The 22,034-nt window shown below is 41.5% G+C and overlaps 1 protein-coding gene across 5 annotated transcripts in view; it reads right to left on the bottom strand.

Annotated features, from left to right (window-relative positions):
• The window catches only part of XIAP (X-linked inhibitor of apoptosis), a 40,640-nt gene that overhangs the window by 4,190 nt on the left and 14,416 nt on the right, over nucleotides 1-22,034 (bottom strand). For 4 of the 5 annotated variants that reach the window (XM_032258437.1, XM_032258434.1, XM_032258435.1 and 1 more), the window contains 5 exons: nucleotides 19,294-20,202; nucleotides 15,897-15,996; nucleotides 13,798-13,876; nucleotides 12,397-12,439; nucleotides 5,148-5,348 (listed from right to left, as the gene is read on the bottom strand). In XM_032258437.1, the coding sequence (XP_032114328.1) occupies nucleotides 5,148-5,348; nucleotides 12,397-12,439; nucleotides 13,798-13,876; nucleotides 15,897-15,996; nucleotides 19,294-20,170 (1,300 nt within the window). In that variant the 5' untranslated portion in view covers nucleotides 20,171-20,202. The remainder of the gene's footprint in view (nucleotides 1-5,147; nucleotides 5,349-12,396; nucleotides 12,440-13,797; nucleotides 13,877-15,896; nucleotides 15,997-19,293; nucleotides 20,203-22,034) is intronic. The other variant, XM_032258438.1, reaches the window with a different exon arrangement.

Genomic DNA, 22,034 nt, shown 5'->3' with positions numbered 1-22,034 from the left:
TATGAAGGCTGAAGAAGAAAGACAAACTAAAGTTGATTTCAAGACTGTCGGCTTGGCTGACAAGGATATGGTGATGCCACTAGGAAATATAAATGGAGGTAGAAGTTTGGGATCTTCAGATATTTTTGAGTTGTTTTCCGGATACCCATATAAAAATATCCAGTAGCCAATTGAAGAGTTAAATCTTGAGGTCAGGAGAAGTCAGGGCTAGAGAGAGAGACCTGGATGTCATCAGCATATAGGTGGCAATGAAGTACTTGCTTAATTCAGCCTTTCCCAAAATAGGTTTTGTGAAATGTTAATATGCCACAAAAATGTGTTTCATGGTCACATATAACAATAATGACAACAGCAGCAGCAGTTAACAGGAATATAGCATAAACAGTATGTGCTAGGCACTATTCCAGATGCATTACGTATTTTAACCATATCTTTATAATCACAACAATTTATTTAACATCTTTATAATCATTATGTACCAGTGGTTCGCAAATATGGCCTCCCATGAGAATAACCTGGTGCATTTTTAAACAACAGATTTCTGGGCTCCATTCAAAGACTGTAAAATTGGCAGGGCACGGTGGCTCACACCTATAATCCCAGCACTTTGGGAGGCCGAGGCGGGCGGATCATGAGGTCAATAGATCGAGACCATCCTGGTCAACAAGGTGAAACCCCCTCTCTACTAAAAATACAAAAATTAGCTGGGCATGGTGGTGCACGCCTGTAGTCCCAGCTACGCAGGAGGCTGAGGTGGGAGAATTGCATGAACCCAGGAGGCGGAGGTTGCGATGAGCTGAGATCGCGCCATTGCACTCCAGCCTGGGTAACAAGAGCGAAACTCCGTCTCAACAAAAAAAAAAAAAAAAAAAAAAATATATATATATATATATATATTAAAAAAAAAAACAAAAACTGTAAAATTTCTGGGGTTGGGCACACTGGCATTTGAGAACCACTGTCATCCAGGACAGGGCAGTACAGTACAATATAGGACAGTATAGTCTATGTTCCCACTTGGAACTGTACAATGCATTTCCCTTTTTAACTATGGGGTTCCTTTTTCATGGCATCCTTTTAACATCCTGTTGAACACTATTCTGAAAACAGGTTTGGGGAAACAATGGTTTATTCAACAAATATTTACTATACGCTTAACTAGGTTCTAGGCACTAGGGATACAAGTAACAAATACATAAACCTCAGGCCCCCAGTTGTTCATAGACAAGAAAAGAACACAGGCAAACAGGAAATTATAAATGGTATGATGACAAAGATAATTACAATGTGTTATGAAAAGCACAGGGAGGGTGTGTGTATGTGTGTGTGCATGCATGCATAAATGAAGGCCTCCTGGAGGAAATTACATCTAAAACTAGGTCCATAAGAATGAATTAGGAGTTTACTAGGAGAGGGAGGCTGTAGGGTATAAGGGAAGTGGGAGAAGAGTGTTTTAGGCAAAGGGAATGGCATAAGCAAGCTCCAAGGAGAGAGACAGAATGTGGCCTGCAAGTGCACAGGCAAAGCTTGGGCACAGAATTTCAGAAAATAGCATGAGATGAGGCTACAAAAGCACGCCTGATCATGAAACACTAGGCAAGCCATGTAAAGGAGTTTGGACTTGATCCCGAGGGCTCTGGGAGCCAGTGAAGGGTTTTAAACTAGAGACAGATATGATCACATCTATGTTTCAGAAAGGTTTCTGGCTAGAGCGTAGAGGAAAGGATTATTTAATCTCTTTCTTCTTAAAAAGCACCCTCTTGGGCATAATAAAAACTATAAGCTTGGCCGGGTGTGGTGACTCATGCCTATAATCCCAGCACTTTGGGAGGCAGAGGCAGGTGGGTCACCTGAGGTCAGGAGTTCGAGACCAGCCTGGCTAACATGATGAAACCCCGTTTCTACTAAAAATACAAAAAATTAGCTGGGCATGGTGGCAAGTGTAATCCCAGCTACTCAGGAGGCTGAGGCAGGAGAATCGCTTGAACCTGGGAGGTGGAGGTTGCAGTGAGCCAAGATTGTGCCACTGCACTCCAACTTGGGCAGTAAGAGCAAAACTCTGTCTCAAAAAACAAAGAAACAAAAACAAAACAACTATAGGCCCAAACATGGAATGTGTTAGAGATAAGAAGATAAAGCACTTACCCTCAAGAAGGTTGTTCTAATGGGCAGAGCAGAAACCAGTTCCAAAATAGTGTAAAAAACAAAGCTCAACCGGGCGTGGTGGCTCAAGCCTGTAATCCAAGCCCTTTGGGAGGCTGAGGCAGGTGGCTCATTTGAGGTCAAGAGTTTGAGACCAGCCTGGCCAGCGTGGTGAAACCTGGTCTTTACTAAAAATACAAAAAAATTTAGCAGGGTGTGGTGGCACATGCCTGTAACCCCAGCTATTCAGGAGGCTGAGGCAGGAGAATCACTAGAACTCAGGCGGAGGTTGCAGTGAGCTGAGGTCCTGTCACTGCACTCTAGCCTGGGTGACAGAGCAAGACTCTGTCTCAAGGAAAAAAAAAATATCTCTACCAGCACCAGGAGTAGGTAAGAAGGAGCTCCTAATTCTGCTGTGGGTGCAGGAGAAAACTTGAGAGAAGTGACTTCTAAGCTGAGCCTTGAAAGATAAGTTCACAAAGTAGATTCAAGGAGTTGGGGGTAGAGTGGGGAATGGGACTAGATATACAGATACAGAAATTTAAAAAAATAAATAAATAAAATAAAATAAAAAATAGATATACAGATAGAGAAAAGGTACTCAGGGCAGAGGAAAAAATATAAGAAATAGCCAGGTGCAATGGTTCACACCTGTAATCCAGCACTTTGGGAGGCCGAGGCGGGCGGATCATGAGGTCAGGAGTTCAAGACCAGCCTGACCAACATGGTGAAAACCGGTCTCTAGTAAAAATATACAGAATTAGCCAGGTGTGGTGGTGGACGCCTGTAATCCCAGCTACTTGGGAAGCTGAGGCAGGAAAATCCGTTGAACCCAGGAGGCAGAGGTTGCAGTGAGCCGAGATTGTGCCATTGTACTCCAGCCTAGGCAACAGGGAGAGACTCTGACTCAAAAAGGAAAAAAAAGAAATGGTACTATATGCTGATTTATAAGAAAACATCAACACCAAAAAAAGAATGAAGCGTGTATTTCATGCTAAAAAAAATCAAAAGGAGAACAAGTAATTTCCACATTACTTTTAGATGCAATGCTGCAATGAGTTAAAAAACAACACTGGACCAGACCTAGAGTAGTCAAATTTAGAGACAAAAAGTAGAATGGTAGTTGCCAGGGGTTGGGAAGAGAGGAAATGGAGAGCTGTTTAATGAACATGTTTTTGTTATTATTTTATTTTTATTTTCATTTATTTATTTATTTTTGAGAAGGAGTCTCACTCTGTCACCCAGGCTGGAGTGCAGTGGTGCGATCTCGGCTCACTGCAATCTTCGCCTCCCGGGTTCAAGTGATTTTCCTGCCTCTGCCTCCCAAGTACCTGGGACTACAGGTGCCCACCACCACTCCTGGCTAATGTTTTGTATTGTTAGTAGAGATGGGGTTTCATCCTATTAGCCAGTTAGTTGATCTGACCTCGTAATCCGCCCGCCTTGACCTCCCAAAGTGCTGGGATTCTATAATGAGCCACCGCACCCAGCCTATTATTATTATTTTTTAAAGATGGGGTCTTGCTCTGTGTCCCAGGCTGGAGAGCAGTGATGCAATCATAGCTCACTGCAGCCTTGAACTCCTGGTCTTAAGCAACCCTCCTGCCTCAGCCACCCGAGTAGCTGGAACTATGGGTGTATACCACCACGCCTGGCTGTTTAATGAATGTAGAGTTTTGGTTTTGCAAGATGAAGAATTCTAGAGGTTGAGAGTGCAACAATGTAAATGTACTTAACACTACTGAACCATACACTAAAAATGGTTAATATGGTAAATTGTATGCATACTTTATCACAATTTTTTAAAATCTAAAAAAAAAAAAAAAAAAAAAAAAAAAACAAAACCTGAAACAAACCCCAAAACACTGGACCAGAAGTCAAGAAATCTGAATTCTATTTCCAACTATCTCAGTGATCCTAGGCAACAGCCCATTTGTACTTCAGGTTCCTCACTGAGGTCATAAAGTTAGAAAATGATCTTTAAGGCTCCTTTGGTTCTGATTGTTTGTGGTACCATACCATCTCTTTAAATTTTATTTCATCCTTGTATAAAGTCACTAACTTGAGATGGTGATATTCTGGGCATAGATCTTTTCCCTTCAGACTAGTAGTTTACCATTGGCAATTACTTCCCTCTTGGCTTAAAGGTAACTACTGGATTCTACATACTTCCCTACAGCATCTTTCCCCTTCTACTTCCCAAAAAGGCCTTTTCTTTTTTTTTTTTTGAGATGGAGTTTCACTCTTGTTACCCAGGCTGGAGTGCAATGGCATGATCTTGGCTCACTGCAACCTCCGCCTACTGGGTTCAGGCAATTCTCCTGCCTCAACCTCCTGAGTAGCTGGGATTATAGGCACGCGCCACCATGCCCAGTTAATGTTTTGTATTTTTAGTAGAGACGGGGTTTCACCATGTTGACCAGGATGGTCTCGATCTCTTGACCTCGTGATCCGCCCGCCTCGGCCTCCCAAAGTGCTGGGATTACAGGCTTGAGCCACCGCGCCCGGCCAGGCAACATATTTTTAATCTTTTTTCCATGATTAATGTAATGGTATTTCAAAATGCTATTTGGGAAGTAATTAGGTTTAGATGAGGTCATGAAGATGAGACCCCCATGATGGGATTGTGTCCCTAAAAGTAGAGGAAAAGAGACCGGAGTACTTGCTCCATCTTGTCCCACGTACCCCCAATCCATGCCATGTAAGGACACAATGAGAAGGCAGCCATCTGCAAGGCATGAAGAAGGCCCTCACCAATAACCAAATCAGCCAGCACCTTGATTTTGGAGCCTCCAAAACTGTCAGAAATAAGTCTGTTGTTTAACACACCTAGTCTGTGGAATTTTGCTATGGCAGTTTAAGCAGACTAACACACAGCATTAAGCATTAAGGTTAATTTTTAAAAATGTCCTTATCTGCCTGCCCCAGCCTCCCAAAGTGTTGGGATTACAGGCGTGAGCCACCACGCCAGGCCCTTTCTTGCTCTTTAAAACAGCAATGCATACCATTCTGTAATGAAGTCTGACTTGATTCATCTTGTGTACTGCCTTTCTGAGCATTCACTAGATCTGCAACCAGAACCTCAAGTGATTTATAGTTGCTCCCAGATATCTGAATTTTTTCCTCCATTGTTTTCTTAATTTCCTTGAAACTGAACCCCATTCGTATAGCTTCTTGTACCATAGGATTTTGGAAGATGGTATCATCTGAAATAAAAATTGGTGAGGAAAAAAAAAACATAGAATTTAAACAATTATTTTCATTATCACAACTCAATAGCAAATATAGTTAAAAGGAAAAAATTAAGCAGCAAACAAAAGAACAAAAACAAACTAGCAAAGCAAAGCTGCTTTGGAGGATTTTTTGAAATATTCAGGCACTGAAGAATCACTTTCGGAATCTTACAATTAATTGTAAATGCAATGAGTAAGTATTTTGTAGTGTTTTGGATTATTCAAGATTAGGGGCTTTAAAAATCTGAACTTTTTTGAATCTAGCTGTACTCGTTAACAATTAACCCAAAGTACTTAAAGAGTGGATGTTATTACTGAGTCACTAGCAATTATTTAGGAAAAATGGTATGAAATCAGGGAAGTCCTAGTTTATGACCTTGAATGGATCAGTTTCCTACCTCTCAAACTTCATTTCTGTAGCAGAGGGGGTAGGACTAGATAAGGCAAGAAAGTCAATGGAAACTTGTTTTTATGATACTCAAAGTAGAAACACAGCATGTGTAGGGAAGTGCTAAGAGAGGACACTTATACCCTCTGACTCATCAATTACACTCTTGGGTATTAAAAATGAGTGTGTATCTCTGCCAAAGATATGCAGAAGAATATTCATAGTAGTGTTATTTATAATAGCCCCAAACTGGAAACAACTCAAATGTCCATCATCAGGTGAACAGATAAATAAATTGTGGTATATTCAGACACTACACAGCAAGAAAAAAAAAAAAAACTATTGCCACAGACAATATGGATGAATCTCATAGGTATAATGAGTAAAACTTAATCATAATTCATCATTATGCCACGAAAGAGTACCTACTGCATGTGTCCATTTATAAGTACTTCAAAACTAATCTATGGTAATAAACAAAATTAATCTATAGTAATAAAAGCCAGAATATAACTTGGGGGTGAGTACTGATAGGGAAGGAGCATGAAAGAGCTTTTTTGGGTTATGGAAATGTTCTATATCTTGATCTGGGGGATAGTTACACAGATAAATATATATATATATATTTAACATATATGTTTTAATATGTATTTAACATATATATTTTACTTAATATATATTTTAACATATATATGTTAAAATTCATCAAGTAGAAAACTTATGATTAGGGTGCTTTAAGCACTTTACAGTATGTACATTATAGCTCAATAGATGCTTTTCGAAAGAGAGGAGGCCAGGTTCAGTGGCTCACACCTGTAATCCCAGCACTTTGGGAGGCCAAGACAGGGAGATTCCTTCAGGCCAGGAGTTTGAAACCACCCTGGTCAACAAAGCATGACCCTGTTTCTATTAAAAAAATATATATATAAAAAGTAAGGCTGGGCATGGTGGCTCAGGTCTGTAGTCCCAGCACTTTGGGAGGCTAAGCCAGGCAGATCGCTTGAGCCTAGGAGTTCGAGATCAGCCTGGAAAACCCCGTCTCGGCAAAAAATACAAAAATCAGCTGGGTGTGGCAGCACACGCCTGTGGTCCCAGCTACTGGGAAGGCTAAGGTTGGAGGATCCTGTGAGCCTGGGAGGTGAAGGCTGCAGTGAGCTGAGACTGCACCAGCCTTGGCAACTAAGTGGGATGCTATCTAAATAAATAAGTAAATAAATAGAGGAGGCTGGAAGAGATGTAGAGATGTGATTATAAAGAACATGTACAGTAAATAACAAAAGGCATTTTTATGGTAGGAAAGTAACTTAAGATTTGTGTTTTGATAAAGAAAAACTCTGTTGGGAGGTTATAATGCAGACAAAAGACCAATTAGGAGACTACTACAATTGTCCAGATGAAAAATAAGGGCCTGAACTAGAGCAGAATCAGTGGGAAAGTCTGAAGCAACATTAAAAAGGTGGAATCCATCAAATCTGATGATTAATTAAATGTAAAAGGACAGAGAGCAAAGAGCTTAGGAACAACATAAATTACTGGGCAACCTTGTGAACTGTAGTACTATTAACCAATATAGGAGAAAAAAGTGCAGGACTGGATTCAGTCTAAGTGGTTTTTAGAGATGCATTCTATGTGGAAATGTCCAGAGGGCAACTACTAGACATTGCTCCTTCCTGCTTCTCTTATCTTTGACTTGTTTTCTTTCTTTTTTTTTCCAGTTTGTTTTGTTGCTCCTTTACTTCTGCCCACTTAATTAGATGTTGGTGGCTCCCTTTCATTCCCTCATGGACCCTTCTTAAAAATGGTCTTTCCAGATGCTTCCCCTACCAGTACCATCTTACGCTCATTTATACAGGTTTTATTATGCCCCTTCTTCAATGTCCTACAGGTATCTCAAACTCAACTTGCTAAAAACAAAAAGGAAGAACATGGACCCCTACCTGATACCGTATACAAAAATTAACTCAAAATGGATCAAAGACCAGAATGTAAGAGCTAATACCATAAAAATCTTAAAAAACAAAAACAAAAACAAAACATAGGTATAAACCTTGGTGACCCTGAATCAGGCAATGGTTTTTTTTTTTTTTTCAGACAAAGTCTTGCTCTGTCGCCCAGCTGGGGTGTAGTGGTGAGATCCTGGCTCACTGCAACCTCTGCCGCCTGGGTTCAAGCAATTCCCCCTGCCTCAGCCTCCCAAGTAGCTGGGACTACAGGCACACGTCACCACGCTTGGCTAATTTTTTTTTTTTTTTTTTTTAAGTAGAGACAAGGTTTCACCGTGTTGGCCAGGATGGTCTCGATTAGACCTCGTGATCTGCCTGCCTCGGCCTCCCAAAGTGCTGGGATTACAGGCGTGAGACACAGCGCCTGGCCGCAATGGTTTTTTTTTTTTTTTTTTTTTTTGAGACGGAGTTTCACTCATGTTACCCAGGCTGGAGTGCAATGGCGTGATCTTGGCTCACCGCAACCTCCGCCTCCTGGGTTCAGGCAATTCTCCTGCCTCAGCCTCCTGAGTAGCTGGGATTACAGGCACGCACCACCATGCCCAGCTAATTTTTTGTATTTTTAGTAGAGATGGGGTTTCACCATGTTGACCAGGATGGTCTTGATCTCTTGACCTCGTGATCCACCCGCCTCGGCCTCCCAAAGTGCTGGGATTACAGGCTTGAGCCACCGCGCCCGGCCTCGCAATGGTTTCTTAAATGTGACATAAAAAGCATGGGCAAAACCCCAAAAAACAGATAAACTGAATTTCATCAAAATTAAAGACATTTATGCTTCAAAGAACACCAACAAGAAAGTGAAAAAGGTGGCCGGGTGCAGTGACTCATGCCTGTAATCTCAGCACTTTAAGAGGCTGAGGCAGGCAGACTGTTTGAGCCCAAGAGTTCGAGACCAGGCAGGGCAAAAATGGTGAAACCTTGTCTCCTTAAAAAATACAAAAATTCTGGCTGGGTGCCGTGGCTCACACCTGTAATCCCAGCACTTTAGGAGGCCGAGGTGGGCGGATCATGAGGTCAGGAGATCGAGATCATCCTGGCCAACATGGTGAAACCTTGTCTCCACTAAAATCCAAAAAGTAGCTGGGCATGGTGGTGCGTGCCTGTAATCCCAGGTGGTGGTGCACACCTGGAGTCCCAGCCACCCAGAAGGCTGAGGCAGGAGAATCGCTTGAGCCAGGGAGGTTGAGGCCACAGTGAGTATGACTGCGCTACTGCACTTCAGCCCAGGTGACTGAGCAAGACCTTGTCTCAAAAAATAAATTAAGTAAATTAAATTAAAAAATGGGCCGGGTACAGTGGCTCACGCCTGTAATCCCAGCACTTTGGGAGGCCAAGGCACGCAGATCACCTGTGGTGAGGAGTTCAAGACCAGCCTAGCTATGTCAATTGACAAATGTCAACTGACAAATGTCAACTGACAAATGGATAAACAAAATGTCACATTATTTATACAATGGACTCTTTCTACCATAAAAAAGAACTAAATACTCATATATACTACAACATAGATGCACCTTGAAGATACATATCACATGATTCCATTTATATTAAACGTCCTGACTAGGCAAACCTATAGAGACAGAAAGTAGATTACTGGTTGCCTTGGCCTAGGGGCAGGGTGGGCAATGGGGAATGACTGTTGATGGGTGAGTATGGAGTTTCTTGTTGGGGTAATGACAGTGTTCTGCAATTAAAGAGTAGCAATGCCACTCGTTGCATAGAGGGTAGCCCTGCTCTGCAGAAGCAGTCATGGAGCAGAATTTATGTGGTTTTTCTTTTTTGAGACAGAATCTCAGTCCATCACCCAGGCTGGAGTGCAGTGGCACAATCTTGGCTCACTGAAACCTCTGCCTCCCAGGTTCAAGGAATTTTTATGCCTCCTGAGTAGCTGGGACTATAGGTGTGCACCACCATGCCCAAGTAATTTTTCTTTTTGAGGTGTTTTGCTCCTTATTGTCCCGGCTGAAGTGCAATGGCGCAATCTCAGCTCACTGCAACCTCTGCCTCCAGGGTTCAAGCAATTCTCCTGCCTCAGACTCCCGAGTAGCTGGGATTACAGGGGCATGCCACCACACTCAGCTAGTTTTGTATTTTTAGTAGAGACGGGGTTTTACCATGTTAGCTAGGCTGGTCTTGAACTCCTGACCTGAGGTGATCTGCGCACCTCGACCTCCGAAAGTGCTGGGATTACAGGCATGAACCACTGCGCCCAGCAATTTTTGTATTTTTAGTAGAAATGGGCTTTTGGCCGGGCGCGGTGGCTCAAGCCTGTAATCCCAGCACTTTGGGAGGCCGAGGCGGGTGGATCACGAGGTCAAGAGATCGAGACCATCCTGGTCAACATGGTGAAACCCAGTCTCTACTAAAAATACAAAAAAATTAGCTGGGCATGGTGGTGCGTGTCTGTAATCCCAGCTACTCAGGAGGCTGAGGCAGGAGAATTGCCTGAACCCAGGAGGCGGCGGTCGCGGTGAGCCGAGATCGCGCCATTGCACTCCAGCCTGGGTAACAAGAGCGAAACTCCGTCCCAAAAAAAAAAAAAAAAAAAAAAGAAACTTTAACAATATAGGCTAAACTAAATGATTTCTTAGGTTGTATTGTTTATGCCCATTATAAAACCCATATCAACTAATATTAAAGTAGCTCTCCTTCTCAAGCATATTTATGAATACCTATACAGTACTGTCATGCCTTGTAATTCTTCTCTCTTTTGAGATGGAGTTTTTGCTCTTGTTGCCCAGGCTGGAGTGCAATGGTGCAATCTTGGCTCACTGCAACCTCCACCTCCTGGATTCAAGCAATTCTCCTGCCTCAGCCTCCCAAGTAGCTGGGATTACAGTCATGAGCCACCACGCCTGGCTAATTTTGTATTTTTAGTAGAGGCCCAGTTTCACCATGTTGATCAGGCTGGTCTCGAACTCCTGCCCTCCGGTGATCCACCGGCCTCAGCCTCCCAAAGTGCTGGGATTACAGGTGTAAGCCATCACACCCAGCCCCTTGTAATTCTTAAGAGACTAAATAGATGATGCTACCAGTATAGGAATGGGGAATCACTAAATACATTCAAAATTAAACTTTCTACTACTTTTGAAATATGATGCCTAAGTTGAAAATGAGATCTGCAGTGTGATGTAGGATTCAGAAGACCTTGCTTGTAGTCCTAGTTCCACTAATGATTTGTAATGTGACTGTGGGCAAGTCATTTAAACCTCTATGACTGTTTCTTCATCTGAAAAGTGGGGATAACACCAGGCGCGGTAGCTAACTCCTGTAATCCCATCAGTTTGGGAGGCTGAGGCGGGTGGATCATGAGGTCAGGAGTTCAAGACCAGCCTGGCCAAGATGGTGAAACCCTGTCTCTACTAAAAAATACAAAAATTAGCTGGGCATGGTGACGGGTACCTGTAATCCCAGCTACTCAGGAGGCTGAGGCAGGAGAATCGCTTGAACCTAGGAGGTGGAGTTTCCAGTGAGCTAAGACCGCACCACTGCACTCCAGTCAGGGTGACAGAGTGAAATGCTGACTCGAAAAAAAAAAAAAAAAAGAAAGAAAATAGAAAAGTGGAGATAACAACGGTCTTCCTTGCTCAATTATTATCTTTCTCTGCCCACTTTCTGAATTTTAAAAGCTTTACTTCTCCATGAGGTAACAGGAGGTAAACCAACCAAACCTTACACGTCTGGGAAGAAGCTGGGGAAGGTACAATGAGAGTATGGGGTAAAGAAGAAGGTGGATTAGGGCTTATCATGGTAATGGCACACTAGTATAACATTGAATTCATAATTCTGGCTTACTTAAGGAACCCCAGGGACAAAAATACACTTCACCCTTTCTCGTGATTTTAGCAGAAATGGTAATGAGACAGCCTATGAGTGTTCCTCCTGAACTTGGAAAAAGTATCTGATGGCCTACTAACATTCTTAATACAGACACGTCTGACTGAAATTTTTTTTCTTTTTTTTTTTTTGAGATGGAGTCTCACTCTGTTGCCAGGCTGGAGTGCACTGGCATGATCTCGGCTCACTGCAACCTCCGCTGCCCAGGTTCAAGAGATTATCCTGCCTCAGTCTCCCAAGTAGCTGGGATTACAGGTGCACACCATCATGCCCAGCTAATTTTTGTATTTTTAGTAGAGACGGGGTTTCACCACGTTGGCCAGGCTGATCTTGAACTCCTGACCTCAGGTGATCTGCCCGCCTCCGCTTCCCAAAGTGTTGGGATTACAGGCGTGAGCCAGCGTGCCCGGCCTATGACTGAAATTTAAAAGTACTTCATTAAATTCTTTTTAATAAAATTTTTGTTTTATATATATATATGGTGTGTGTGTGTGTGTGTGTGTGTGTGTGTATACATATTTTTTTTTTAGGGACGGGGTTTTGCCATGTTGCCCAGTCTGGTCTCAAACTCCTGAGCTCAAGTGATCTGCCTGCCTTGGCCTCCCAAAGTGCTGGGATTACAGGCATGACCCACTGTCCACCATCTAAATTTTTAAATTATAGTAATCTCATCTCAAATAAATATATTATGATGACCTTGAAAGAACATGCCTATCTTTCCACCCCATAAATAATAACTATAATAAATTGGAAGTTAAATTAAAGGGATATTTAATTTAACAAGCATATTTACCAATTCTTCTAGTTAGTGATGGTGTTTTCTCAGTAGTTCTTACCTATAACAGAAATATGAATTGTAAAAGTTAGAATTATTTTTGGTAGAGGCAATCATTTCAATTTGAAAAGTTAATCATAAATTTAAAATAAATTGGCTTTATTTCAATTCAATATATGAATATTCACAAGAGACATAGCCTGATGGAGCTGAAGTTATAAGATTATCTAATCCAATCCTTCATTTTACAAACAAGAAGCTGAGGCCCAGGGAAAATGAATGACTTTAAGGTAGAGCCATTCGGGCAACTCTATTCTCCCATTTTAGTCTAGCGTTCTTTCTACCTATTACTAGTGTCTTGGCCACCCCAGTTTATGATATCAATTTTTTTATTTTTTTAATTTTTGAGACAGAGTTTCATTCTTGTTGCCCAGGCTGGAGTGCAGTGGCACGATCTTGGCTCACTGCAACCTCCACCTCCTGGGTTCAAGTGATTCTCCTGCCTCAGCCTGCCAAATAGCTGAGATTACAGGTGCCCACCACCACACCTGGCTAATTTTTTGTATTTTTAGTAGAGACTGGGTTTCATCACAATGGCCAGGCTCATCTCGAACTCCTGACCTCAGGTGATCCATCTGCCTTGGTCTCCCAAAGTGCAGGGATTACAGGTATGAACTACCACGCTCAGCCCATCCTATCAATTCAGATACATTTTTGAGATTTTAAATATTGTCTGCAAAAAGTTTAAAACTACTTACGAGTACAAAGCATATTATACAAATACCTAATTTCAGAAGGCGAAGGGACTTTTAGTATTCTAGTTCAAGCCCATTTTTGCCTACATTAATACGTAAATCAGTTTATCCTGATTCCCTTTTCACAAATTTACTTCAGGTAAAGAATAAGAAAACACTTTTTAGCCTCTCTCTCTCTCTCTCTCTCTTTTTTAAGAGATAGGTCTCGCTGTCTCACTCAGGCTGGAGTGCAGTGGAGTGAACATGGCTCACTGCATCCTCTGACCTTCTGGGGTCAAGCAATCCTCCCGCCTCAGCCTCCCAAGTAGCTGGACTACATACAGGCATGTACCGCATGTCTGGCTAATTGGTTTTTTAAATTTTTTGTAGAGACAGTGTCTCACTATGTTGCCTAGGCTGATCTCAAACTCCTGGGCTCAAGTGATCCTCTCTCCTTGGCCTCTCAAAATGTTGTAATTACAGGCGTGAAACACTGTGCCTGGCTAGCTCTCACCTTTAAAGCCCATCATACATTTATTATTATTTTGTTTTTAAATTAAAATTTTTGTTTTCATGTAATGTACACATAAATTGATTTATACTATATTGTGAATTTTACATGAAGAAATAACTATAAAACAAATGATATAATATTTGAAAATATAAATTATATAATGAGACTTACCAGACACTCCTCAAATGAATGGGTTAAATGAATATTGTTTACATATTCTTGTCCCTTTTGTTCCAACAGATATTTACACCTAAACAATTAAAAGGATAAACTTTAGTAGCTGATAAATTAGTGAAGTATAAGAAAAGATATAATCGCCATCATATTAATTCTATTAATGCCATTAACTTGTTTTTCAATGCTTCTAAGGAGCCACAAAGTAAAATGTTACCCAGTTCCCTATCTGACTGTCATTTTAAGGTTAAACAAATTCCCTTTGTTATGTTACCTCTGCTAATGTTAGTAGAGGAAAAAATATCAACTTGTGGTCTTTCTAGAACAACTTATTAAATTAGCACCTTGGCTTTTTTTTTGAGACAGAGTCTCGGTCTGTCACCCAGGCTGGAGTGCAATGGCGCGATCTTGACTCACTGCAACTTCCACCACCTGGGTTCAAGCGATTTTCCTGCCTCAGCCTCCCCAGTAGCTGAGATTATAGGCATGCACCACCATGCCTGGCTAATTTTTGTATTTTTAGTATTTTGTATTTTTAGAGACAGAATTTTACCATGTTGGTCAGGCTGGTCTCGAACTCCTCGCCTCAAGTGATCTGCCCACCTCAGCCTCCCAAAGTGCTAGGATTATAGGCATGAGCCACTGCACCCAGACAATCTTCTTAACAGGTTTTAGTTAGAGAATTAATCAATTGCCTATTAAAAAGGAATTCTTTAGGCTATTTAAGGCTAAGATTTCTTTTCAAATGATTGTTCCGAAATATTGCTTTTTTGTTTTTTTTTTTTTTTGAGATGGGGTCTCACTTTCTTGCCCAGGCTGGAGTGCAGTGGCACTGAGCGCAGTGGCGTCATCCCAGCTCAAGCAACCTCTGCCTCCAGCTCAAGCAATCCTCTCACCTCAGCTTCACAAGTAACTGGGGCTAAAGGTGTATGCCACCATGCCTGGCTACATTTTTTTGTATTTCTTGTAGAGACAGGGTCTCACTATGTTGCCCAGGTTAATCTCGAACTCTTGAGCTCCAGCAATCCACCCACCTCAGCCTCCCAAAGTGCTGGGATTACAGGAGTGAGTCACCACACCCTACCCAGAGATTTTAAAATGTGAACGGTTGTGTGTCATAGAGATAATGAGATACATTTATATTTCCTAGGGGTATGATGGCTTCTTAAGGAATCTCCTTGGCAACATGGGCTCTCATGCCAATCATAAAAGAGCCTACTTCCAACAACAAAAGAGTGCACATTGCCTAATTTGTATTTAGAAATGGAATAACCTAGAGGCCAAGTGTGGTGGCTCATGCCTGTAATCCCAGCACTTTGGGAGGCTAGGGCAGGAGGATCACCTGAGGTAAGGAGTTCAAGACCAGTCTGACCAACATGGTGAAACCCTGTCTCCACTAAAAATACAAAAATTAGCTGGGCATGGTGGCAGGTACCTGTAATCCCAGCTACTAGGGAGGCTGAGGCACAAGGGGCAGAGGTTGCAGTGAACCAAGATCGTGCCACTGCACTCCAGCCTGGGCGACGAGTAAAACTTCGTCTCAAAGATAAAAACTAAAAAAAGAAATGGGATAATCTGGCCAGGTGCAGTGGCTAACACCTGTAATCCCAGCACTTTGTGAGGCTGAGGCGGGCCAATTACCTGAGGTCAGGAGCTCGAGACCAGCCTGGCCAACATGGTGAAACCCTGTCTCTACTAAAAATACAAAAATTAGCCGGGTGTGGTGGTGGGTGCCTGTAATCCCAGCTACTTGGGAGGCTGAGGCAAGAGAATTGCTTAAACCCGGCAAGCAGAAGTTGCAGTGAACCTAGACTGTGCTGCTGCACTCCAGCCTGGGCAACAGAGTGAGACTGTCTCAAAAAATAAATAAAATAAAAAATAAATGGGATAATTTGAATGTCATAGATATGATACATAAGCAGTGGATGTTTTGGCATCAGAGAAGGCTTAGGTGGGTTTTCTCCCCATTTTTATAAATCTGGCATGAATTTCAAGCCATAGTGAAGGTAGAAATCGTTGAGGTAAAAAGTAATTCAAGTCTCCCACTGCATGCTATCCAACTTGCCTGTGAATGAATGAATAACTGAGTATCTTACCCTGGATACCATTTAGCATGTTGTTCCCAAGGGTCTTCACTGGGCTTCCAATCAGTTAGCCCTCCTCCACAGTGAAAGCACTTTACTTTATCACCGTCACCTAAGAAAACACACAAGAATTATGTATTTGTGCAATTAGAAGCTTACACAAAAATATTCAGTTAACACCTAAAAATTAAGCACATCGCCGGGCGCGGTGGCTCACGCCTGTAATCCTAGCACTTTGGGAGGCCGAGGTGGGTGGATCACCTGAGGTCAGGAATTCAAGACCAGCCTGGCCATCATGGAGAAACCCCATCTTTGAAAAAAGAAAAAAATAAATAAATTAAGCACATCTAAAAAACATGAAAATCTCACAGCTTAAAACAAGACACTCAAATTCACATCTAAGTAACACATATGATCTTTATCATTTGAGGAAGAAATACTAAATCCACTGATTCAATCTGAGGTATTTTTACAGAACAAAAATAAAACTACCCAAGTTTTACGTTAAAAATTAAGATTGCGACTGGTTGTGGTGGCTCACGTCTTTAATCCAAGCATTTTGGAGGCCAAGGCGGGTGGATCACCTGAGGTCGGGAGTTCAAGACCAGCCTGACCAACATGGTGAAACCCCGTCTTTAAAAAAAAAAAAAAAAAAAAAAAGATTGTTACTTTTTTTTTTTTTTTTTTTGAGACTGAGTCTTGCTCTGCTGCCCAGACTGGAGTATAATGGCACAGTCTCGGCTCACTACAACCTCCAACTCCTGAGTTCAAGTGATTCTCCTACCTCAGCCTCCCAAGTAGCTGGGATTTAAGCATGCACAACCACACCTGGCTGATTTTTATTTATTTATTTTTTTTTGAGACGGAGTTTCGCTCTTGTTACCTAGGCTGTCAGGCTGGAGTGCAATGGCGCGATCTCAGCTCACCGCAACCTCCGCCTCCCAGGTTCAGGCAATTCTCCTGCCCCAGCCTCCTGAGTCGCTGGGATTACAGGCACACACCACCATGCCCAGTTAATGTTTTGTATTTTTAGTAGAGACTGGGTTTCACCATGTTGACCAGGATGGTCTCGATCTCTTGACCTCGTGATCCACCCGCCTCGGCCTCCCACAGTGCTGGGATTACAGGCTTGAGCCACCGTGCCCGGCCGATTTTTTATATTTTTGGTAGAAACGGGGTTTTACCATGCTGGCCAGTCTGATCTCGAATTCCTGACCTCAAATAATCTGCCTACCTTGGCCTCTCAAAGCGCTGGGATTACAGGAGTGAGCCACCGCACCCAGCATACTTTTTAGTATGTTATTTGGGCCACCAATATTTTACTTACTGTTTCAAACTGTGAAACTTTAAAACAAGTTATTTTCCAAGTATTTAGTAACATTAAAGTTCTACATAATGGAATTATGAGATAAGTTTCTCTAAGTTTATAGCTACGTGACACTAAACAAACCTTCAAGATTACTATATAATGGTACATAAATAAAATCTTTTGAAATAACCAATATTTTATAGGCATTATTCAATCTTAAAATAAATGGGTCAAATATATAATGGTACAATTTTTAAAAATATCTTTAGAAGCAATCACACCAATGGCCCTTCCAGGCATGTCTACTACAGTCCATCTGAAAAGCACTCATTGGAAGCACGAAGCATAATACAAGGCAGCTTGCATTGTGTACTAAAGGCAGGCGTCACTTTTAATACAGCATGAGTGAAACTAAACTCTCTAATGTTAGCTCTTTTAATAAAGTTACTGTGGGCCAGGCACGGTGGCTCACACCTGTAATCCCAGCACTTTGGGAGGCCAAGGTGGGCAGATCACAAAGTCAAGAGATCAAGACCATCCTGGCCAACATGGTGAAACCCTGTCTCTACTAAAAATACAAAACAGCTGGGCGTGGTGGCGCGCACCCGTAGTTCCAGTTACTTGGGAGACTGAGGCAGGAGAATTGCTTGAACCCAGGAGGGGGAGGTGGCAGTGAGCCGAGATTGCGCCACTGTACTCCAGCCTGGTGACAGAGTGAGACTCCATCTCAAAAAAATAAATAAATAAATAAAGTTATTGTGAAGATAAGCATGGTAGCTCACACCTGAAATTCCAACACTTTGGGAGGCTGAGGTGGGCAGATCACTTGAAGTCGGGAGTTTGAGACCAGCCTGGCCAACATGGCAAAACACTGTCCCTATTAAAAAACACAAAAATTATCCATGCGTGGTATTGGTACAGGTACGTGCCTGTAATTCTAGCTACTCAGGAGGCTGAGGCACAATAATAGCTTGAACCCAGGAGGCAGAGGTTGCAGTGAGCCAAGATCAGGCCACTGCACTCCAGTTTAGGTAATGGAGTGAGACTCTGTCTCAAAAAAAAAAAAAAAAAAAAGTGCCAGGTGCAGGGGCTCACGCCTGTAATCCCAGCATTTTGGGAGGCTGAGGCCGGTGTATCACCTGAGGTAGGGAGTTTGAGACCAGCCTGACCAACAAGGAGAAACCCCGTCTCTACTAAAAATACAAAATTAGCCAGGCGTGTTGGCGCAAGCCTGTAATCCCAGCTACTCGAGAGGCTGAGGCAGGAGGATTGCTTGAACCTGGGAGGCAGAGGTTGCGGTAAGCTGAAACTGTGCTATTGCATTCTAGTCTGGGCAACAAGAGTGAAACTTCATCTCAAAAAAAAAAAAGTTATTAAAGTTATTGTGGGCCAGGTGGTCCAGCCTGGGCAACGAGAGCGAAACTCTGTCTCAAAAAAATAAAAAAAAGTTATTAAAGTTATTGTGGGCTGGGTGTGGTAGCTCATGCCTGTAATCCCAGCACCTTGGAAGGCTGTGATGGGTAGATAATGAAGTCAGGAGATTGAGACCATCCTGGTCATGGTGAAACCCCGAAGAAGAGAAGGGAGGGGAGGAGGGGGGAGGGGAGAGGAAGAGGAAGGGAGAGGAGGGGAGAGGAGGGGAGGAAAGAAAGGAAGGAAGGGAGGGAGGGAAAAGGAAAGAAAGGAAAGGAGAGAAAGAAAAAGAAAGAAGAAAGAAAAAAATAAAGTTATTGTGAAGCTTAGAGAAAATGCATGAAGTATACATACTGTGCACATATAATAGGTGCTCAATAAATCAAAGTATTTTATTAGACCCATTTTGTTATTGGGGATGTCTACCATCTTTTGCATGTTATTACTTCCTAAAAACAATTACATGAAAAGAAACATGACTCATAATATGGTAGTCTTTTTCACATAAATTCAGTAGTTACATTACAGGTTCAACATAAGAGTTCACAGAATAAGATGAATATAGGTATAATCGTGCCAAATTATACCTAAATATTTACCAGTTCGGGGGGCTAAAGGCATCTGTTTACTTTTTAGGAGCCCTGGCATAGTTGGAAAGTTATTTATTGGTTTTATAATAAAGTTTACCTAAAGCATAAAATCCAGCTCTTGCAAGCTGCTCCTTGTTAACTGAGTATATCCACGTCCCAAAAGTAATGATCCGTGCTTCATAATCTGCCATGGATGGATTTCTTGGAAGATTTGTTGAATTTGGGTAATTCCTATCAGAACTCACAGGATCAGATTCACTTCGGATATTAAGATTGCGGCCCAAAACAAAGAAGCAATTAGGAAAATGTCGCTTGTGTTCTGACCAGGCACGATCACAAGGTTCCCAATTTTTCAGTTTTCCACCACAACAAAAGCACTGCACTTGGTCATCAACACCTGTGTAGTAGAGTCCAGCACTCGCTAACTCTCTTGGGGTTAGGTGGGCATAGTCTGGCCAGTTCTGAAAGGACTTCAATCTAGCTTCTTCCCTATACATGGCAGGGTTCCTCGGGTATATGGTGTCTGATATATCTACAACCTGCCCAGTTCTCAAAAGATAGTCTGCATGTGTCTCAGATGGCCTGTCTAAAGCAAAATGATTTCTGCTTCCCAGATAGTTTTCAACTTTGTACTGACCATTCTGGATACCAGAATTTGTAGGTTGCGTGGCACTATTTTCAAAATAAAAGCCGTTGATAAATCTGCAATTTGGGGATACTTTCCTGTGTCTTCCAATTGCTGAGTCTCCATATTGCCATCTATCTACAGCTGCATGACAACTAAAGCACCGCACGGTATCTCCTTCACCAGTATAAAGAAACCCTGCTCTTGCCAGTGTTGATGCTGAAACAGGACTACTACTTGGAAAATTAGCAAAAGTTTTTAATCTATTAAACTCTTCTACAAATTCTTCATCCTTATTGATGTCTGCAGGTACACAAGTTTTAGATCCTTCAAAACTGTTAAAAGTCATCTTCTCTTGAAAATAGGACTTGTCCACCTTTTCTAAAAAGAGAACATTATATTAGGAAATCCACAATGTGAAACATAAGCAATAGACTTTTGTTACTAGGAGCTAACAAATTATCCACTTAGGACATAAAAATAATGACACGACCTCTAAGAAACATTCTAATTTTAAATACTAGAGTTCAACATTACCACATAATTCAAGTCATAAAGTAAAATCTAGCATTTTTGTTTTCTCTTTTTGAGGAAAGTAAAATTTAAGCAGGTAGAATAAAACTAATAATCTTTAAATGCTTACTTTACATAAATATGGAACTGTGATGCAGAATATATTATAATTATTAACCATGTCAAATCATTAATTAGGAAAAACATAAAGAAGCATAAAATATGCAGATTATCAAAGTCTATGCATAATTGTTATAATGAATCATTGTATATTCAAAGCATCAAAATTCGGTTTTTACAAATTAAAAAATGTTCAGAATGTTAATGAATTAATTTTTAATATTTCTTTGCTTAGCAAAATATGTTTTTATTTATTTATTTATTTACTTTTTTATTTATTAAGATCCTCATTGTAGAAACTGAGTAAACTTCCTGGATGACTCATGCAAGTATCCATGGTGAGGGTCTCTTCTGATTAGAGAAGATGGAATTGAAGCAAAATATGTTTTAATCATAATATTGGTTCCAATGTATTCTTTAAGAGTATCAAATATTTCTGATTTTCATGCATGAACAAGAGCTCATTTTTTGTTAGAACTGGATAATTCCAGATATATATATAATATTGCCCTCTACAGGGTGGCTCAGGAAAAATTCTAAGTACTTGGAAACCTTAATTGCTATTATCTTTTTTTTTTTTTTTTTTTTTTTTTTTTTTTTGCCCATGACACAGCCCTCGGGAGGTCCTGGGAACATGTGCCCTGCGGTTACTTTTACTATTAACTTCCCTTGGTCAAGGAACAATCTGTTCAAATGGAAGATAAGTATTGTTGCAGTCTTATTAGAGCTGCCAATTTACAGCTGTGTAATGTTTAACCCAGATAAAATACTAAAGGAAACCCATTAGGTTATGCGAAGGGTGGCAAGATAATTTATGTTCCAAACCTGGACACTTCTCAAAGCGAAAAATTATACTAGTAATAATCACACTGGGACAACAGGCATAAATCAGGGTTGCCCCAGGCAAACTAGAGGATATGGCAACCCTAGCTATGAGGCAAACCTGGTTCTCCAGAATCTCCCGAATTGCCTGATAACATGGTCAATATAAACTTGTCAAACGCAAAATGACAGAATGGACACAATGACTCTATCTCTATATTGTATGTGCATTAATTGATTTGTTGAGAAGAATTAGCCAGCTCTTTTGCCTTTATGTTGACACAATATGTCTTAGAATTTAATCTCTCTTGGAGTAATGTTCAACACAAAGCAAGCTGGCAGTGGACATCAGTCTTTCCTGGCCATGTGAATTTATCATGGTATTAACTCATATACCTCAAGAGCTGAGTTATATCTGCACACAACTTTTGGAATATGGTCTCCATGACTTTCTTTTTTTTTTTTTTTTTTTCTTTTTGAGACAGGGTCTCGCTTTGTTGCCCAGGCTGGAGTACAGTGGTGAGATCTTGGCTTACTGCAACCTCCGCCTCCCAGGTTCAAGCGATTCTCCTGCCTCAGTCTCCCGAGTAGCTGGGATCACAGATAACCGCCACCACACCTGGCTAATTGTTTGTATTTTTAGTAGACACAGGGTTTCATCATGTTGGCCGGGCTGTGAGTCAGTAAAATCACTTGAACCCAGGAGGTGGAGGTGGCAGTGAGCCAAGATCGTGCCACTGCACCCCAGCCTGGGTGAC

This window comes from Sapajus apella, unplaced genomic scaffold (genome assembly GCF_009761245.1).
Source record: "Sapajus apella isolate SASKATOON/1434 unplaced genomic scaffold, GSC_monkey_1.0 scaffold102, whole genome shotgun sequence".
Taxonomy (NCBI): domain Eukaryota; kingdom Metazoa; phylum Chordata; class Mammalia; order Primates; family Cebidae; genus Sapajus; species Sapajus apella.
The sequence above is the reverse complement of the archived record's forward strand: the minus strand, read 5'-3'. Positions and strand labels throughout refer to the sequence as shown.